This window comes from Nematostella vectensis, chromosome 7, assembly GCF_932526225.1.
Source record: "Nematostella vectensis chromosome 7, jaNemVect1.1, whole genome shotgun sequence".
Classification (NCBI taxonomy): Eukaryota; Metazoa; Cnidaria; class Anthozoa; order Actiniaria; family Edwardsiidae; genus Nematostella; species Nematostella vectensis.
In genome coordinates this window covers 8,035,277-8,055,963 of record NC_064040.1, presented here as the reverse complement: position 1 = coordinate 8,055,963, position 20,687 = coordinate 8,035,277, and the positions used below count along the sequence as shown (strand labels likewise).

At 40.9% G+C, this 20,687-nt stretch overlaps 4 protein-coding genes across 5 annotated transcripts; 1 reads left to right on the top strand and 3 right to left on the bottom strand.

Annotated features, from left to right (window-relative positions):
- Positions 1-231: 231 nt before the first annotated feature.
- LOC5504437 (BRISC and BRCA1-A complex member 2) lies at positions 232-9,950 on the bottom strand. The gene is made up of 11 exons (XM_001625312.3): positions 9,715-9,950; positions 9,531-9,610; positions 9,343-9,434; positions 4,456-4,644; positions 4,018-4,092; positions 3,551-3,654; positions 3,105-3,210; positions 2,395-2,465; positions 2,243-2,325; positions 1,641-1,791; positions 232-1,456 (listed from the first exon to the last, which is right to left on the bottom strand). The coding sequence occupies exons 1-11, from the start codon at positions 9,834-9,836 to the stop codon at positions 1,393-1,395; spliced, it is 1,137 nt and encodes a 378-aa protein (XP_001625362.3). The 5' UTR covers positions 9,837-9,950; the 3' UTR covers positions 232-1,392.
- Positions 9,951-10,904: 954 nt separating this feature from the next.
- Positions 10,905-12,047, bottom strand: LOC5504454 (small nuclear ribonucleoprotein Sm D2). Its single transcript, XM_001625313.3, has 2 exons — positions 11,899-12,047; positions 10,905-11,567 (listed from the first exon to the last, which is right to left on the bottom strand). The coding sequence occupies exons 1-2, from the start codon at positions 11,907-11,909 to the stop codon at positions 11,219-11,221; spliced, it is 360 nt and encodes a 119-aa protein (XP_001625363.1). The 5' UTR covers positions 11,910-12,047; the 3' UTR covers positions 10,905-11,218.
- A 36-nt stretch (positions 12,048-12,083) lies between these two features.
- On the top strand, positions 12,084-15,507 carry LOC5504455 (U4/U6 small nuclear ribonucleoprotein Prp31). Its single transcript, XM_001625296.3, has 3 exons — positions 12,084-13,107; positions 13,800-14,234; positions 15,120-15,507. The coding sequence occupies exons 1-3, from the start codon at positions 12,283-12,285 to the stop codon at positions 15,330-15,332; spliced, it is 1,473 nt and encodes a 490-aa protein (XP_001625346.2). The 5' UTR covers positions 12,084-12,282; the 3' UTR covers positions 15,333-15,507.
- Positions 15,508-16,186: 679 nt separating this feature from the next.
- Positions 16,187-20,013, bottom strand: LOC116612146 (substance-K receptor). Of its 2 annotated transcripts, none has more exons than XM_048730113.1 (2): positions 19,749-20,013; positions 16,187-17,657 (listed from the first exon to the last, which is right to left on the bottom strand). In XM_048730113.1, exon 2 carries the CDS (start codon positions 17,650-17,652, stop codon positions 16,333-16,335), a length of 1,320 nt encoding a protein of 439 aa, XP_048586070.1. In that variant the 5' UTR covers positions 17,653-17,657; positions 19,749-20,013; the 3' UTR covers positions 16,187-16,332. The 2 variants fall into 2 exon arrangements, with proteins under 2 accessions (XP_048586070.1, XP_032228664.2); XM_032372773.2 differs by lacking the exon at positions 19,749-20,013 and adding an exon at positions 18,043-18,294.
- Between the last annotated feature and the right edge of the window lie 674 nt (positions 20,014-20,687).

Below are 20,687 nucleotides of genomic sequence, written 5' to 3'. Positions count from 1 at the left end.
ACTGTCAATTATAGTTACTGGTATTCTCAAAATGCTCTGATGCTGCTTAAACATTCTTGTCATCACAGAATAGTCTCTCCTTTCTTAGAAAGCGTCAAATTAATTAATATACACCAAAAGACAGGGTAATAAAGGGTTTTCATGAAACGAGATTTGGAAATTTTTCACCTTAAAAAATAATAAAATAATCCATTTCGATGTCCGTGAAACGTGATTTAAACGATTCAAAAACCCCTTTTCAACACTTTTTTTAAATAAATGTATAATCAAGCAATGTCACTACAAAACTAAAAGAAATATACAAAGGAGAATGTTGTGTGGTTTAAAAACTCTGTTCTTCACTCGGAAGGATATTTTATCCTGAAAACACCCATGGAATCTCAATTCAGTAGATTAAACAAAATTTAGTGATTGTATACAGGTGTTTTCACCATCTCTATGCCGCTTTATAACATTTTCCTCCCTCAATTTCTATTTCCCTTAGTAGAGGAGGTGTTGATTATTCTTAAATCACACATAAAAAAGGAAAAACTTAGCTTGAAACATCTAAATGAGGTGATCTACAAAAATAATACCGTAGGCCTACTTGATTCTGAGTTGCAATATCTTATTTTAATCCTTAAATTTAAAAATCTCATATCACCTTTATGTTCGATGTACCAGAGTCCTTATTTCTATCGGCCTGATCCTCTTTTAGAGTATCACCACAAAGTTTAATGTCTAACCAAGGGGGGGGGGGGGGGGGGGGGGAATAGGGGTACGTAAATCCGCAGATCCGCTACATTTTCGGGGCAAATCCGTGGATCCGCAGATATTTTTAGATCCGCATGGTTTGACAGATAAACAATAGCATCGACCGAAATTCATTTTAAATCCGAAATTCGACCGTCAAAGCAGTCAAAATCCGAAATCCGCGCCCAAATTGTCGACAGATCCGTGATCCGCCATATTACCAAAATCCGCCAATCCGCTGAAATAATCGTCAAAATCCGTAATCCGTGAGCATTTCGGAGCCGAATCCGCATATCCGCTAACCTATTCACCCCCCCCCCCCCCCAACCAAGGAAGACTCTTTTGCCTGATCAGGATGGATATGGGGGAGTGAATGAGATGGATATCAACCCCCCCCCCCCCCTTTTTTTATAGTAAAACAATATGAAAAATACGTCTCCTTGTTGTGTATAAATAACATTTGAAGTCTTATATCAAAGACTTATGTTTAAAAAAGTCTGGATTCACTCAGTTGACATCATTTGACCAGCTCATGAGATATTGTGGTCAGATGCAAAAGGTTCCACTGGAAAAGGATCTGTTTCAATTCCAAAGTGGCTTGTATCGAGTTGATCTTTGTTTTACCAGATATATAATGTCCTGTCTACAACATATTTTGTCTCAGAAGGTTCCATTGGATAAGGAAGATTCTTTGAACTCTGGTACAGCTTGTAGCAGATAGCTCCTAGAAAACAGTAAGAGTGAAAAAGAGTGGACATCAATTTAGGTTCAACCAAGTGAACATCATTAACCATAAGAAGCAAAGGATAAAGTGAGGAAACTATTAAGCATTTTGTTATGTAAAGTGCATTTAGGTGTCATACATTAGAAGCCTGGTCTAAGATCATCAGTCACTGAATGCATCATACCTTGCTGCCTCTGCCATTTCTGATGGAGACCACCGCGGGGAGTAGGAGTAATTTTTGTGTTCCTCGTGATATGGGATACCATTGGACTCATGGTATATTGAGTGCAAGGTGAAGGATGGTTTATCCAGAGGAAAACCCACTGACAAATGGACTGATACATAACAAATAATAAAGAAAAAGGCAATAAAGATGTAAAGATCTGTTAGATTGACTTTTAATGGGATAGCTGTCAACTCTCCTGCATTAGGTGGGAGTCTCAAAATTTTGAACCTTTTCTCAAGCCAATTTTTTTTAATATCCCATACATTTACTTGAATTCTCTTGCATTAGCTATCTTGGTACTTCTGACACATTCACTGTATTTTCTCAAGATTTTTCCTAAAGCGAGGTTGACAGCTATGCTAGTGTACTCAGCTGAGCAAAGTTAACAGAAAGCAAAATAATGTTAAATGTAGTAAAAAACTAATGTTAACAATTTGCGGCTACCTACAGAATGGTGGGGTGTTACAGCAAGCAAGAACAATGAGAGATCTATTCAACAACAAAACAGATTCTTTTGGCATCTTTCAAAAAAGTCACAAATAAAAGAGCAACTGACTTACTTTTTAATATGCAGCAGAATCCCTGGACTTTGAAAAGAAGGCTCAGTGAGTGAAACTTTCCTGCATCATACTCCAACACTGAGCTACAAAACGGCATTGATATTATAGTAAGGAGATGTTCACAAACTAAAACAACATGAAAATAAACCTACCCTCCAAATAAACTCAGAAAAGCAGAGACATAATCCTTTCTCAGCCTATAGCCAGAGCTGACTGCTTTGACCTGAAATGGATGAAAAAGGCAGTAAGATCAGTCATCAGTAATGGCTGGTGCACACTAGTGACATAATGACATAACATAAGTGCGCACACTTATGCCCAAATGGAAGCCCAAATGAAAGCGCAACACAAGTGAGAATCGGTCAAACAACTTAGACAACCAAGACTTAGCACAAGAAAATGAAGCAGTTGCGTTCTCTTGCACTTATGTTCTAGTAAGAATCAGAAAAGTATGTGTGTTCTGCTTGGGCTTACTGTACGTCCAAGTAGGAACCAACCTTATGTTCGTATGTATGACATAACAACATGGACAGAATGGACAAAAAAAGTTTTTTCTCTTATGTCGGGTTATTTCGGTCACTTGCACATATGAACATAAGAGTGGGCTCATATGTAGTTATGTCGTTTATGTAACTATTGTGCACCAGGCATAACATGCACCATAAATAGGCCATTCAAGCTATAAGCATGTATGCGCACTCACCATAGTAACCTACCTCAACTACCTTCATGCGTATGCTTCTTTGATGTCAGCTTAAACAAGCATGCGCTGCATTCTGGTAGTTGAGGTAGGTTTCTACTGTTATGCATGCATGCACTGGAATGGCCTATTGAAATATTCAATCTTGTCATTAGAGGATACCTTTTGCGTGAGCATCTGATGGACTGCAGGCACGTAGTCCATCAGGCAAGATCCATTTTGTCCTCCCCAAGGAGGGATGTGCAGAGATGATGATCTGCCAAATGCTCTAAAGCAAATTCAGAATTAAGAAATTAATTAAAATTTAACCAACATTAATATCAAGCATAAGTACTGGTACAGAGCACTGATTCACTTGTTTATTAGGGTGCTTGAAGAGAGAATTTTAAATTTCTTCACTGTTCTTCACTCCATAAAGCCTTGTCATAATAAGCAATAACTAATTTAACATGGAGTGATAATTAAAAGAAGGGCACTTATTCCTGAACAAATAAAAAACCCAAACTTGTGCTGCGATAATCCCACCAAACAGGTCCCTCTCTCTATATGTATGAATGGATATTGTAAAGAAATGATGATAAAAGTGCATTAATCAGACAGAAAATCACCGTTCTAGCCGAGGTGAGAGAAACAGCTTGGGCGTGACTTGAACTGATCCCTCCGGTGACTGGTATGAAATCAGCAGACATGCTATGTCTTTGCCAGGGTTCTCCTTGTAATTAAAGTAAACAGGCATGCTAAATCTATTGCTGTATTCTTCCCCAATGAAAAGGTATCTAGTTCTTAGTAAATTGTATTTTTACTCTGAAAACATTTTTGAGTTCTTACTAGATTTTTCTCTACACCCCTTGAAAAATACACACTTTGTAATAATTGATGCACTTCGGGATGAAGTGATTCACAAAGTCTGGACACACTTTGTAACACATTTTGATATAAAAAGAAAGTTTGGGGGTAGTTTCTTTTTGATATAAAAACTGACACAGCTTTAACATGTGCATTCATGCATTCACCCGTCTTCTCACACTACAACTTTTAGCGTAACCTAGCATTAGGAACTGATGGAGGAACTTACCGCAATAAGATATGGTGGAATGGAATCTAGATCAACAGGTATCCTGATAAAAATATTCACAATATTTTCATAGCTCTGTAAAAAGACAAAAACATGCTTGAATTGCATCATACAAATGATTTGAAAGTCTACATTATTGTTGATATTTGATCAAAAATATCTTGATTACTCACTTGAATTACCCAATGGGATTGGATGCCTTGTCTGACTAGTCATAAATCAGGAGCATAAAATGGCGGCCTCATTGGCCTGGTGGCGTAATAATGGCATAAGGGCCAACTGCTGGCAAATTTCACTGGCTGGTATAGTTAAAGTCAGCTGAATTATGACTTATTTATTAACACTTTCACTTGGTTTTGTGTCATATTGAACCAGCTCAATATCCTAGCCAACCGGTAGACAATCTTCTTAGGGACAACCCTGGTAAACGAGACAAACCTGGTTTCCACGGAAGGACAGAATCTCAAAATCACTGTATTCTTCACTTGATGTAAGAAAGTCACAGTCGAATTGCAGTCTTGGTATTTTCGCAACCAAATCTGCCTGGTATTGCTTGTATTGGCCAATCAACTCTTGTAGCAGACTTACAAGGCTGTTGGGGTCATCAAGATCCCAGGAATTGAGGAACTGCAATTAATAAAAATTAGCAGTTTTGTATGCAAACCAACAGAAAAGAACACCATTTGTGAAATCAGGAGTTTGGTTGTTTTCAATCAAACTTGGATAGCTACCGGTAGGAAGCTCAAGGATTTATTTTGGGCTTATCAGTGCACCACTACGCACAGGTGCAGACCCAGGATTTTCTGGGGGGAAGGGGTCTGAGGGCAGAGCAGGGCGGGGTGGTAGTTATAAGTGTGGAAATATTATTTGATGATCCTGGGAAGAAGGATTGCATGTGCACCCAACACACACCCCTAGGAACAACACACACCCTAATATACACACCCCTAGGAACAATACTCACCCTAATATACACACCCCTAGGAACAACACACACTCTAATATACACACCCCTAGGAACAACACACACCCTAATATTCACACCCCTAGGAACAACACACACCCTAATATACACACCCCTAGGAACAACACACACCCTAATATACACACCCCTAGGAACAACACACACCCTAATATACACACCCCTAGGAACAACACACACCCTAATATACACACCCCTAGAAACAACACACACCCTAATATACACACCCCTAGGAACAACACTCACCCTAATATACACACCCCTAGGAACAACACACACCCTAATATACACACCCCTAGGAACAACACTCACCCTAATATACACACCCCTAGGAACAACACTCACCCTAATATACACACCCCTAGGAACAACACTCACCCTAATATACACACCCCTAGGAACAACACTCACCCTAATATACACACCCCTAGGAACAACACACACCCTAATATACACACCCCTAGGAACAACACTCACCCTAATATACACACCCCTAGGAACAACACTCACCCTAATATACACACCCCTAGGAACAACACTCACCCTAATATACACACCCCTAGGAACAACACTCACCCTAATATACACACCCCTAGGCCCAACACACACCCTAATATACACACCCCTAGGAACAACACTCACCCTAATATACACACCCAGAGGCCCAACACACACCCTAATATACACACCCCTAGGAACAACACTCACCCTAATATACACACCCTTAGGAACAACACACACCCTAATATACACACCCCTAGGAACAACACACACCCTAATATACACACCCCTAGGAACAACACTCACCCTAATATACACACCCTTAGGAACAACACACACCCTAATATACACACCCCTAGGAACAACACTCACCCTAATATACACACCCCTAGGAACAACACACACCCTAATATACACACCCCTAGGAACAACACTCACCCTAATATACACACCCTTAGGAACAACACACACCCTAATATACACACCCCTAGGAACAACACTCACCCTAATATACACACCCCTAGGAACAACACACACCCTAATATACACACCCCTAGGAACAACACTCACCCTAATATACACACCCCTAGGAACAACACACACCCTAATATTCACACCCCTAGGAACAAAACTCACCCTAATATACACACCCCTAGGAACAACACTCACCCTAATATACACACCCCTAGGAACAACACTCACCCTAATATACACACGCCTCGGAACAACACTCACCCTAATATACACACCCCTAGGAACAACACTCACCCTAATATACACACCCCTAGGAACAACACTCACCCTAATATACACACCCCTAGGAACAACACACACCCTAATATACACACCCCTAGGAACAACACTCACCCTAATATACACACCCCTAGGAACAACACTCACCCTAATATACACACCCCTAGGAACAACACTCACCCTAATATACACACCCCTAGGAACAACACTCACCCTAATATACACACCCCTAGGAACAACACACACCCTAATATACACACCCCTAGGAACAACACTCACCCTAATATACACACCCCTAGGAACAACAGTCACCCTAATATACACACCCTTAGGAACAACACACACCCTAATATACACACCCCTAGAAACAACACTCACCCTAATATACACACCCCTAGGAACAACACTCACCCTAATATACACACCCTTAGGAACAACACTCACCCTAATATACACACCCCTAGGAACAACACTCACCCTAATATACACACCCCTAGAAACAACACTCACCCTAATATACACACCCCTAGGAACAACACTCACCCTAATATACACACCCTTAGGAACAACACTCACCCTAATATACACACCCCTAGGAACAACACTCACCCTAATATTCACACCCCTAGGAACAACACACACCCTTATATACACACCCCTAGGAACAACACACACCCTAATATACACACCCCTAGGAACAACACACACCCTAATATACACACCCCTAGGAACAACACTCACCCTAATATACACACCCCTAGGAACAAGACTCAGCCTAATATACACACCCCTAGGAACAACACACACCCTAATATACACACCCCTAGGAACAAGACTCACCCTAATATACACACCCCTAGGAACAACACTCATCCTAATATACACACCCCTAGGAACAACACGCACCCTAATATACATACCCCTAGGACAACACTCACCCTAATATACATACCCCTAGGAACAACACACACCCTAATATACACACCCCTAGGAACAACACTCACCCTAATATACACACCCTTAGGAACAACACACACCCTAATATACACACCCCTAGGAACAACACTCATCCTAATATACACACCCCTAGGAACAACACTCACCCTAATATACACACCCCTAGGAACAACACACACCCTAATATACATACCCCTAGGAACAACACTCACCCTAATATACACACCCCTAGGAACAACACTCACCCTAATATACACACCCCTAGGAACAACACTCACCCTAATATACACACCCCTAGGAACAACACACACCCTAATATACACACCCCTAGGAACAACACACACCCTAATATACACACCCCTAGGAACAACACACATCCTAATATACACACCCCTAGGAACAACACTCACCCTAATATACACACCCCTAGGCCCAACACTCACCCTAATATACACACCCCTAGGAACAACACTTACCCTAATATACACACCCCTAGGAACAACACTCACCCTAATATACACACCCCTAGGAACAACACTCACCCTAATATACACACCCCTAGGAACAACACACACCCTAATATACACACCCCTCGGAACAACACCCACCCTAATATACACACCCCTAGGAACAACACTCACCCTAATATACACACCCCTAGGAACAACACTCAACCTAATATACACACCCCTAGGAACAACACACACCCTAATATACACACCCCTCGGAACAACACTCACCCTAATATACACACCCCTCGGAACAACACTCACCCTAATATACACACCCCTAGGAACAACACTCACCCTAATATACACACCCCTAGGAACAACACTCACCCTAATATACACACCCCTAGGAACAACACACACCCTAAATGTACACACCCCTAGGAACAACACTCACCCTAATATACACATCCATAGAAACAACACACACCCTAATATACACACCCCTAGGAACAACACACACCCTAAATGTACACACCCCTAGGAACAACACTCACCCTAATATACACACCCCTAGGAACAACACACATCCTAATATACACACCCCTAGGAACAACACTCACCCTAATATACACACCCCTAGGAACAACACACACCCTAATATACATACCCCTAGGAACAACACACACCCTAATATACACACCCCTAGGAACAACACTCACCCTAATATACACACCCCTAGGAACAACACACACCCTAATATACACACCCCTAGGAACAACACTCACCCTAATATACACACCCCTAGGAACAACACTCACCCTAATATACACACCCCTAGGAACAACACTCACCCTAATATACACACCCCTAGGAACAACACACATCCTAATATACACACCCCTAGGAACAACACTCACCCTAATATACACACCCCTAGGAACAACACTCACCCTAATATACACACCCCTAGGAACAACACTCAGCCTAAATGTACACACCGCTAGGAACAACACTCACCCTAATATACACACCCCTAGGAACAACACTCACCCTAATATACACACCCCTAGGAACAACACTCACCCTAATATACACACCCCTAGGAACAACACTCACCCTAATATACACACCCCTAGGAACAACACTCACCCTAATATACACACCCCTAGGAACAACACTCACCCTAATATACACACCCCTAGGAACAACACTCACCCTAATATACACACCCCTAGGAACAACACACACCCTAATATACACACCCCTAGGAACAACACACATCCTACAATTCATCTCTAGGCACAACGTGAATCCTACACACACCCCAAAGCACATGCCTGATCTCACTCATTGCTGGGCTGTTGTAGATCTTGAGAACTAATTTCGTTCGGGGTAGGTTGATAACAGTTGATGACACTTAATCAACCAAATTTGATAATCAATGGACAAAAAAATTATGACCAATGAAAGATAGTTTATTGGGATTGTTTGTGGTTAAGTAATGATTTGTTATTGATTGGTCTGTGTTTGCTAGTGACCTTCTATTGATGGTTCATTGTCTAATCGATCAATATCAGTTTACTGATTATGGAGACAAATATTGACTGATCAATTTGATTTCTGATTATTGTTTTTTATCAATTGAGCACCCCAGGATTACCTCCATACTGCAATGCTAACCTGTAAAGAAGTAATATCTGGGACAAACCCTGCATCGTGTGAGCCAAATGAAAGGTCGGGAGGCATATCAACATCACTAAATATCACTTCCCCTGCAAAGATAGACAATAACTTGTCTTCGTTAGATAAAGATTACAGACCTTAGAAATTTATTGTTGATCAGCAACACGAAGGGATTGAGAACTTACACCTCAATGTCTGTCCAGCAAAAGGAATGACGACTTTGAATCGATCATGGCACCTTGCGCTGGTTGGGGGATAGCTTTCACTACAAGGAGAGATCATTTAGTCATTCTAAAGAATGGCAACGGCCACTTACTTTGAATTCAAAATACATAAGGGTTAAACACTGGTTTAATGAATGACACTAACCCTGTCTTGGGGTCCTTAATCTGCGGTGGCTCACCGCTTAAACAAAGCTCTTCTGCAGCTGTGAGGGCCGATATGTACTTAGCGAGCTTTGGGTTGAACCTATCGATCATATCGACGGCCATATTTCGAGGTAAACTTATTACGAAAGGCTAAAATCAAGATATCATCTAATGTCCGCCATCTTGTTTGTGTCGCTCGCCTCAGCAACCACAGGCAGCCCCCTTCTACCCACCCATTGGGGAATTTTTTATTTGGAAGACACTACTTTTCCTCCCTCCTCAACCTACCTTTTTTCTCCCTCACATAGTTTTTTTTATGGCACGTGATCACAGCCTTGGCTACAAGGGATTTTTGGAAAAAAGGCATGCAGTTGCCTTATATTGAAATCCAAGAAGGTAATACCGGGGCGTAGCAGGGGGTGGGGCACTGGGGGCATGTGCCCCCCAATATTTTCAAAAATTACAAGGAAATAACCAGTAGGAGCTATCTATGACTCTTTTACGATCCCATATAAACACTGTAAAACTACTGCATATCCCCATCAAAACAGTAGATTGTACTTATAAAGAATTTGGGCTGCCTGTGAAATTAGGTGCAAATTTACCCTGGCCATTCATTAATCATCTTTCTCTCTATCATTTTTTACGAGCCCACAATATTCTTACAGCCTTTATATAACATCATTGAATCTAGCCTGCTAGCAGGCCGTGTTATCATCACAGAAAACCCTCTCCTTTCGTTGATCGGGCGCCATTTTGTATTTTAAGCCGCGTGGTTCCTGGGGGCGAGCACTCAATAACTTGAGCAGGGGAGGCAAAATCTTTTTCTTCAATCACAATCACAGTTACTCAAAGCACTACCAGTGTCCATCATCTTCTGCCTGGTTGAGCAGTTGAAGGTGGCTAAATATTTTATACACCAGGTGTGTCATCTTATCCAAATAAGGTCGCAATAGGAGAATCTATTCATAACCCACAGTGCTTTTTGGGTCTTTCATGGCTTTTAGAGATCAGCCATTTATATGTTACCCATGAAACACTTATTTGAAATAGGTGTATAGCACTTCAAACAGTAGCTAAAAGCAAGGAAATATGTTCTTATTATCTGATTAGAGATAATCCAAAGGGATAAAATGGTTGAGATTGAAAGCTTTAGTTTTCGAAGCTAAAAAAGATATATTTCTACAAGTATGGCAGTGGAGCTGTTTTTATGACAGTTATACTACATCAATAGCATGCTAGGATGAGTTGAAAAAACATACAATTAGCACAACACATGAAGTACTAATTCCAACTGGCAACCATTTCGTCAGTCTTTGCTCAAAATACATTGATAATCAACTGTCCTTTAACAGAAAATAAAAGTTGAGTTGTTATCAAGTAATAGCTAAATGAATGCTCTTGATTAAAAAAAGATGGTAAATGCACTATAATACAGTCACTCCTGGCCCAGATGAGTACACTCATTAGAGTATACTATAGTATAAAGGTGAAGTACATAAGTCTCACTTCGCCGTCGCTAGAGGATTTCTTAGTACTAAAATCACAGAGTCCCCTCGAAGAAACATTTTAGCAATATATCTGTCCTTGTTGACTGGCTTAGCTTTCTTCTTTCCTTTGCCAGATTTGGGAGTTTCAGTCCACATTTCCTTAACATTTTCCAGAACCATGTTACAGTGCCTGTCAAAGGCTTTCACTCTAGCCAGCAATTTTCGGTTGTTTCTACAGTTGATGAGAACTTGTGTGTTGTTTTTCACAGATTGGGTCAACACAGAGAGAGGTCCTGTGTTAAACTCTTCCTGTTCCCTTTGTGCGAGCTCTTCTGGAGTCATTTCTGACTTGGGTTTTGTAAGTCTGTAAAGAAGTGAGATAGATTCGTCAACATTTGCATGGTATAGACGCTGAATGACAGACGGGAATAAATGTATACATTCGCCTAATAAAATAGAGTAACATATAGCTAGATACCAAATGCAGACACAACGACTGTACACACGCTTATTTTTTTTATTTTGAATGGCAAAATATCATTCTTGTCTTGCTTTCAAGCGCCCCATCCAGAAGAAAGACAATCGACGGCGGATAGGTTTGGAAGAAACTTTTAAAAACTCAATGGATTCACGAAAAATAATGACATAGAATGATCGTAATAGATGTGATCCATGCATATCAGTTAAAAACTTACAAGGATGTCATTCTGCTCGCAAGATGGTTGCAGATTTTCCGTATTGGAACGCAGCAACACAAATGTTCAACGAGCGACGAGCGGCAACGTTCGAGGTCGTTTAACTTGCCGTACCGCGGGCGCACAAACTGTTACTGGGCATGCGTAGATCATGCTGAGAGTGCTACCGTCACGAATACTGAACGTGGCGACGACGTACAATTTTCACCTTTATTTTATTTGTTGTCGTAGAAAAAGGTATTCAAGCTTTAAAAGCTTAGTTCTCAGAGCTAGAAGTAGAATTAACATTCCCTTCTTTAGTGTGTTTATTTCCTTTCCGCGTCGCAGCGAGTTATTCTGTAAAAAGCCGCCTGTTTTCAGTGTTCTTCTAAAGAACCGTGAAAAATGTCTCTGGCGGACGAATTGTTGGCAGATCTCGAAGAAGCAGGAGAAGAAGGTATAGATCTAGACTACAGGGACAACGAAAATGATATCGAAGAAGCGATGGAGACTACAGATATTGGGGACATCTCCAAATCTGTTCAACACGTCGCCAAACTCAGAGACAGTCAAGAGCTGACCAGTGTTCTAGCAAGAATTACAGAATTCAGTGAAAAACCACGGAATCAAGTGTTTGGTCCGGCGGAAGCGGATCCCGAGTATCAACTGATAGTTGAGGCCAATAACCTTACGGCAGAGGTCGATAATGAGATAGGGATAATTCATAAATATCTGCGTGATTTGTACTCTAAACGCTTTCCTGAGCTTGAATCGCTTGTTCCACATGCATTGGATTACATACGAACGGTTGAATTACTGGGGAATGAGCTTGAAGTGACAAAAGTTGACCTCACAGATATCTTACCACCGGCAACCAAGATGGTTATCAGTGTGACTGCCTCAACAACGCAAGGAGAGAAACTAGATGATGAAGAAATTGAACGAGTGTTTGAGGCTTGTCAAATGGTGACACATTTACTAGATGCTAAGTTGAAAATTTTTGAGTATGTAGAGTCTAGGATGGCTTTCATTGCTCCTAATATATCAATTATTGTTGGGGCATCAACTGCGGCAAAGCTTATGGGTGCGGCTGGTGGACTGACCAACCTTGGGAAGATGCCTGCGTGTAATGTTATGATCCTTGGAGCACAGAAGAAAACTCTGTCTGGCTTCTCGAGTGCTGCTATACTTCCACATACTGGGTTTATTTACTTCAGTCCAATTGTACAGGTAAGAGTTCTATACAGTATTATATATATTATGAAAATGTGTGCCACCTCCCACAAAAAAAAAAACAGGAATTAGAAAACTTCAAAACCAAGTCTTTGGGTAAACCTTTCCACCAAAACAATAGATGATTCATCCACAACTACCCAAAACATCATGGATGTAAACCAAACATCACATTTTAAGCATATACATGCTAATGTCTGCTCTATGAGTGAATGGCAGCAGCAAAAAAAAAAAAAAAATTGGGGATGGTCCATTAATGGGTAAAAGGGACCTACGTAGAGTAAGTCCTAGAAAAGTCATTTCTCACTTTATGAATCCAAAAACCAAAAATTATCTCTTAATCAACTTTAGCATGTAAAAATCCGTAAGCACAGCATACATTCTGCCCAAACAGTTTAAGTGATGTGCTAGGCCCCCTCCTGGGGTGCCTGCCCCTGTCTTGCTTGTGACCGGTGGCACATAGGGCCCCTCCACATGTGTGTATCTGTATTTTTTTAGCAGCAGCAGATTGGTGACTACTGTGCATTGTTTGATGCTTTGAGGCTCACTATCGGATGTACATACTGAGTTTGACTGATTTTGTCGAACTTGAAATGGGGAGATTTCTGTTTTCATTCTTTTTACTCATAGGTTTGCTCAAATGTAACCAGAAATGAATAAGCTCTTACATGACATTTTTTTTTTTGCAGAACATGCCTCAGGACATGAGAAAGAAAGCTGCTCGTATTGTTGCTGCAAAATGCACTCTTGCTGCCCGAGTCGACAGCTTCCACGAGAGTACTGAAGGTACAATAGGGAAACGTCTGCAAGAGGAGATTGACAAGAAATTTGAAAAGATGGTTGAGCCTCCACCTGTCAAGGAAGCCAAGGCATTGCCGAGACCAGATGACGCCCCAAGGAAAAAAAGAGGTGGCCGTAGAGTGAGAAAGATGAAGGAGAAGTTTGCAGTGACAGAGATGAGGAGACAAGCCAACAAGGTTGAGTTTGGCAAGATTGGGGAGGATGTGTATCAGACTGACTTGGGTTTCTCCGTGGGAACTCTCGGCAGGAAGGAGAATACTGGTAGGGTGCGGACACCTGCGGTTGACAAGAAGACACAAGTCTCCATCTCCAAACGTTTGCAGGTATTGCACCGTAATCACAAATACTTCTTGAAAATATTAGAACATATAACAGCCACTCAAAGGGCTTTTCTGTATTGTATGCTGGTAGAGTGGTGCAGATATCAATGTTGACACATCCCCATGCTACCTATTTTTCCCCTTATTTTAAATAATATAAAAAGTTTCAAAAACTTTCTTGACCACTCAATTTCAGAATATCTTGACAGGGAAGAATTCACTAAAAGCAAAACTATTATGCATGGTCCTTAGGCTGAGATAGTTTTGTCAAATATTATGTTGCTCTGTATATATCTTCTAAAAGGTAAACTGATACAGTTAATTTCACAAAACTTATCCGCGGGGGGCTGGGAACTTGATGGGAAGTTGGGAACTAGTGTTGTCAAGAACCCAAGTTCTCTACCTAATTTCCCAACTTCAATTTTAAGGTTGGGCCCTTCAAAATGGAGAGAAATCCTTTTATGAAGCAAGGGCTAAAAATGCCAATGCATGTTTGCGGGCTATACTTAATAATTAATTAACATTTTCTATTTCTAGTCACCGCTTTTTATGTGAAAATGTCACTTTGATTGTTTGGAAGCCGTGCTTGTGTATGTGAAGGTTATTTTTAGCTCTCGCCGTGGGAACCCTTCTCATTTTCTTATCAGAGCTCAGATAAAATTCAAATATAACAAACTTTACAGTGTAATAGTCTAATTTCCATTACATCATCGATCTAAAATCTATATTTTTCTAACTCATTTTGAAGAGCCCAACCTTAAAATCGAAGTTGGGAACTTAGGTTGCGAACTAGGTTCCCAACTACCCAACGAAGTTCTTAACCCCCCGTGGAAAAGTTTTGTGAAATTAACTGTAACTAAACTTATTTGTTGTTGCTTCTTTTTATAGCGGAGTCTTCAGCAGTCTCAAGGGTATGGAGGTCAGTCCACGGTTCGCAGTGCTCGTAGTACAGTCTCAGGGACAGCATCTAGTGTTGCCTTCACTCCCTTGCAAGGTCTAGAGATTGTCAACCCACAAGCCGCAGAGAAGAAGGTGGCAGATGCGAATGCAAAGTACTTCTCTAGCACTGCTGGCTTCCTTAAGGTTGCAAAGAAGGATTGATAAAATCAATGAACTCTCGAAAGCCGTACCAGCGGTTGCTTTAACTGTATTATACTATGTGAATTCTTGAAAAAGGTAACAGTAGTTATCTGTGGAAAAGTCTTGGTGACACTACTGTAAACTCTGTGATACTATGTCAGCAGTTATCTGTAATAAAATCTTGGAAACTACTGTACAATATCATCACTTACCTGTGTGTTACTATGGTGAACTCTCAGAAACTTTATTTATGAAATAATACTCTTGGAAACTGTATCAGCAGTTACTCGTGTGGCTGTATGTTGAATTCTAGGAAACTGTAGCAGCAGTTACCTGTGTGCCACTATGGGGAACTCTTGGAAACTGTATCAGAAGTTATTTGTGTGGCTGTATGTGGAATTCTAGGAAACTGTATCAGCAGTTACCTGTGTGGCTGTATGTGGAATTCTAGGAAACTGTATCAGCAGTTACCCATGTGGCACTATGGGGAACTCTTGGAAACTGTATCAGCCGTTACCTGTGTGGCACTATGTGGAATTCTAGGAAACTATATCAGCAGTTACCTGTGTGGCACTATGTGGAATTCTAGGAAACTATATCAGCAGTTACCTGTGTGGCACTATGGGGAACTCTTGGAAACTGTATCAGCAGTTACCTGTGTGGCACTGTGGAATTCTAGGAAACTATATCAGCAGTTACCTGTGTGGCACTATGGGGAACTCTTGGAAACTGTATCAGCAGTTACCTGTGTGGCACTATGGGGAACCCTTGGAAACTGTATCAGCAGTCTTTATGTACTTTCATTTTTATTTTCGTTGTTGATTTGATTAATACACACCTCTCCATGTTGGCCCATAAAGAAATGCAAAAAAAAGTTTTTTTTAACTGCTTGATTTTATTGATGATATTTCGTTCGTATGTATATGATAATTCCATAAGATGCATTAGCGTTGCAATCGGATTTTTTTTTACGGTATATACATTCTTTGCGTGTCTTTGCATTGGAAACAGCCCTATCACTTCACTCAATGGCGTTACGATTTTCACAAATAACAGAGCATCCCTCTGTTGGATCTTTGATGCCAGAACTACTATCGCTTTGGATGTCCCAATTGCAATTAGTATCCCTCCCCTCCCTTTGTATTATCCCGCACAGATCCACCTCCCCCCTTCCTCTTGCCTGAAAGGTAAGTCCTGCATCACTGTTAGTGCGCGTGTAAGGGAACACTGCAAAATCAATCTCTTGCAAGTCTCTCGGCTCATTGCGCACATTCCCGTCGCTCGTGTTCCGGCACACACTCAGAGTTCGCCCGGATCTCGGCAGGGACGTTACAGTGAGGGAGATATTGCTGGCACGCGAAGGCAGACGTGGTCTAGCTTTGAACATATTTATCAGGTCCGTGCGGAACTCCGAATTCACCATGTAGTAAATGAACGGATCTATCGCACTATTGGTGGCCAAGCAAAGCAGGAAAATGTCCGAAAGCAAGTAGTAATGGATGGCTACATTGAATAGTTGTAGGAGTCTTGCTAAGGTGACTGGGAGCATGAGAATTGCAAAGGCCAGCACTAAGGGAGTCAAGATCCGCTTGGATTTGATGTTGAGGGCGATGGTGTTGGAGTCTTCATTCTTTCTGCCTTGGTGCATCTTCTTATGGAAGTCGATGCTACTCTCGAGGGTGTTGCGAATGGTGCAGTAAGTCGCCAGAATGATAACAAGCGGAATAAAGTAGTGGATAAGCGAGGTGATTAGATGGTACGCTCGTACGTAAGCTATAGTGTTACGCGCCGGCCACTGCGGTGAGCAAAACCATTTGAAGCGCACTTTAATCAGCCTGAACATGAAGAACATCGGGAGACTTCCTGACAGGAACGCCGCCAGCCAGATACCCGCGAGGGTAGCCTTGGTGACTTTCAAGGACTTGGTGCCTCGCACGCGGGGGCGGAGATGGGATCTTCTAACAATGCTGATGTATCTCGACACAGCGATGAAGGTTATTGTCCAAATGGACGCTGGGTAGAACATCTCGGCGAGTGGTAGCATAAACACGCAGCCGAACTCCCCGAATGGCCACGTGACGGCTTCCATGCGGACAATGAACACAGGGACGATAAAGATGAGGATACCTAGGTCAGCGGTGGCGAGGCTCAGCAGATAATGTGAGATGGCGGATTTGCGCGCGCGCCCCAGGATCACTACGCACACCAGAACATTACACAGGATACCCACAATAGTCGTCAATCCCTCCACGGATCGCATGAAAAGCCTGAGCTCGCGGGGGTAGCTGGGATGGATGTGGGAGGGTAGAGTCGAGCTGTTGGTTTGATTGGTGATGTTCATGTTGACTGCAATAGACAAAACGGTTTTAAGCTTTCTAACCCAAGCATCAACATAAAAAAACATATAAGTAAAGGCCTGGCTAAACTAGGCGACATGTCGAGCACGACATGTGTAGCACGATTAATGTAGGTTTATTTTCAGTGAAACGCTAATGAAAAATGATACACCTGCTCGATATCTTTGCGCCTGTGATCGATTTGACATAACCCGCAACAGAAGTCGCAACCTAAGTTGTAACTAAAGTTGCAGCCTAAGTAAGCAATCTAAGACACTACCTTAGTCGCAACCTTAGCGGCAATGCGAATCGCACTAAAAAAAAAAACAACTAAAAAAAAAAAACAACGCAAAAAACTACCAAAATATAAGAATGGCACATGCAATGCTCCGTACTTGAGTCCCCGTGAAAGCCAATCTTTGAAGATAGTTGACCTCTGTCAAGAAAGTGGTCATCGTTGCAGTCTTAAACATGTTTGTTGATAAGCGGTAAATTAGTGCAGCTTTAGTTCGGAAACCAGTATCGTCACTCTGCGCAAACGCAAAAAGCAGGGGTTGCACCATGTTACACTGTGCCGTCGCTTGTAATCACTGAAGAATTAGGCACAATGTTGCAAATCTCTCTCTCTCTCTCTCTCTCTCTCTCTCTCTCTCTCTCTCTCTCTCTCTCTCTCTCTCTCTCTCTCTCTCTCTCTCTCTCTCTCTCTCTCTCTCTTGTGCAGATTAACTATATGAATAAAATGCTTCTATGAAAGCTTGACTAGAAATACCTATCCTAAAGAGGCACGCCGTCAATAACATTTTGACGATAACATCTAAGATATGAAAAAAATATCATAGATGAAAAAGGTACCTCAGCGGTGCAATACTGTGCACAAGTCCCAAATCAACTTTGCAAGTGATCTGGTTGATAGCTCAGCGCCAGTGGTTGTTTGATAAGTTACTCTGCCGAGGATAAAGCAAGACGGCATATGTCTTTGATAATTCTCGCTTAATACGTATTGGACCAGATAGACTTTTGCTGACTAATGAACAGCAAATCAATAGCGCGCAACAAAAAACTGGCGATAAATTCTACGTATGTCTCTATCGGATAGAAAGATTTTATTGAGAAACAATTACTGTAATGTCCAGGGAGCTCTAAAAGTGCATTCGTATTCATTGGCTGGTCTCTTTTTATAATTGATTTAGCTCTTCAAAGTTTAAATGGTTCCGAGTTAATCTTGTTCAAATTCTCATTCAGGAACTGGAGGTCACGAACCAACACACTCACTAGATGGCAAACAATCGTGCAAAATCTACAGCTACTCTACTAGTGAATAAAATGTGTAAACTTTTAAGAAAATAAACCATTTCAATATAAATCAAGCAAAACAAGATCAATAAATATAACCATCGGGGGTTATGATGTCCTTGCTCAATAAGATAATATGATTTTGAAACGCGAAAATACAATATCGTGCCGTGATCCAGGCCTGAAAGCCTGAAAGACGACACTAAACAATTTTAGCACCTAGATAATCCCCTTATAACCAGAAGTTTAATGGAATAAGCGTTATCTTCTAAAGTGAGAAGATATATATATCCACAATCGAAACAATAATAGAGGAGGACAGGAAAAGGAAAGAGGAAAACACCGACAAAGATCGTAAACAATAAAAAAAGTATAAAGTGCTAGAATATCCCCGAATATTGTATTCCCTGACTTATTTAGTTTGCAACAATTAATGAACTTGATTAATTCAATCCTCTGCAAATGCATTAGGTTAACCTTAATACGAACCTTCCTGTGAACTGCGTAAGCTAGCATTATCACAGAACAGAAGAAATGTCAAAGATTGAAGAGTGCATACAATAATATTTTTGTTATAACTGCTTGAGCAAAATTGACACTCGGTATATCTCCGACCCAAAAGCCAAATTTGATTGCTATGAAACATAGAAAGAAAACATTTATTAAAGTGTGTTATACCCGCGGGGCAAATGCCTGGGTTAGAAACCATGCTCTTTTTTCGACCAACAAAAGAATACTTATTCCAACAGGCAACAGCTAGAGAATGTGAAAAATGCACGAGTGTTAAGAGCTGAAATTTGTTTCATACCGTGTTTTTGTGACTGTGTTACTTCTTCGTCTACATCATGAAAACCTCCATCACCTGGTTTACACCTCTCATGCGTCTACAATATATATGGAATAAATCCTCAAATTGATGTATGCCTTAGCCCTTTAGCCAACCTACACTCAATCCTCTCACTGACGTCATCCCTTGGTGAGATTACATGCGTCAATCAAACAAAACTATCTATGAGAATAATTCTACACAACCAATTGGATACCCTTATTTCATTATTCGGTTGATTTACAAAGGTATATAAGACCAGAAATTTTAATAGATTATACTATGAGAAGTGTAGAAAGGTATTGTTTATACTCCCTGAATGGACTCAAACACTTGCTAGGGCGAATGTTTTAACAATCTGCTGTTTTTTTCAACACTCTGTTTCACCTCATTAAGTCGGGTCAGACTGGAGACATATGTTATCCATCGAAATTATGTCAACCCATTTCAAGAACCGTCTGCTTAAATGACACCACTGATTGCTCAATTAAGTCGAGGCGCATATTTTATTTAGACTATTTGTGTAAATCGTAAATGCAATCACAGAATTCACCTCTCTGTCTATCTTACCAATTTCCGGCTCTCTTTGTTTGCCGTCTGTAAGTCTTATTTTTTAGTCGTACTTTGTATATTTTTTTCGAATTTAAGATGTTTTCGTTGAGAAATGTCTTATATTACACCCTCGCCACGCCTTCGCGCATGTTGCCCTCTCCATCTCAACACACAGTTTTTATTTCGCTGTTTATTCCCCTCAGACTCAGAGCGCTAATCTATTGAATGTAATTTTTAAATTTAAAAATGTGATTTAAATGTGATGTAATTTAAAAATGTGTGAAAAATGTATAGTATGGAAAAATGAAAAAATAAAAAACGATAAGAAATTGTAGGCTTAAAAAAGATTAAATGCATTTAATTAAATCA

Coding starts and splice junctions, on each gene's coding strand:
- LOC116612146 (XM_048730113.1), bottom strand. CDS start 17,652: ATGAACATCACCAATCAAACCAACAGCTCGACTCTACCCTCCCACATC.
- LOC5504455 (XM_001625296.3), top strand. CDS start 12,283: ATGTCTCTGGCGGACGAATTGTTGGCAGATCTCGAAGAAGCAGGAGAA. Junction 13,108..13,799: donor ACTTCAGTCCAATTGTACAG/GTAAGAGTTCTA, acceptor TTTTTTTTGCAG/AACATGCCTCAGGACATGAG. Junction 14,235..15,119: donor CCATCTCCAAACGTTTGCAG/GTATTGCACCGT, acceptor TTCTTTTTATAG/CGGAGTCTTCAGCAGTCTCA.
- LOC5504437 (XM_001625312.3), bottom strand. CDS start 9,836: ATGGCCGTCGATATGATCGATAGGTTCAACCCAAAGCTCGCTAAGTAC. Junction 9,435..9,530: donor TGCTGGACAGACATTGAGGT/GTAAGTTCTCAA, acceptor CTATCTTTGCAG/GGGAAGTGATATTTAGTGAT. Junction 3,211..3,550: donor CTCTCACCTCGGCTAGAACG/GTGATTTTCTGT, acceptor AATTTGCTTTAG/AGCATTTGGCAGATCATCAT.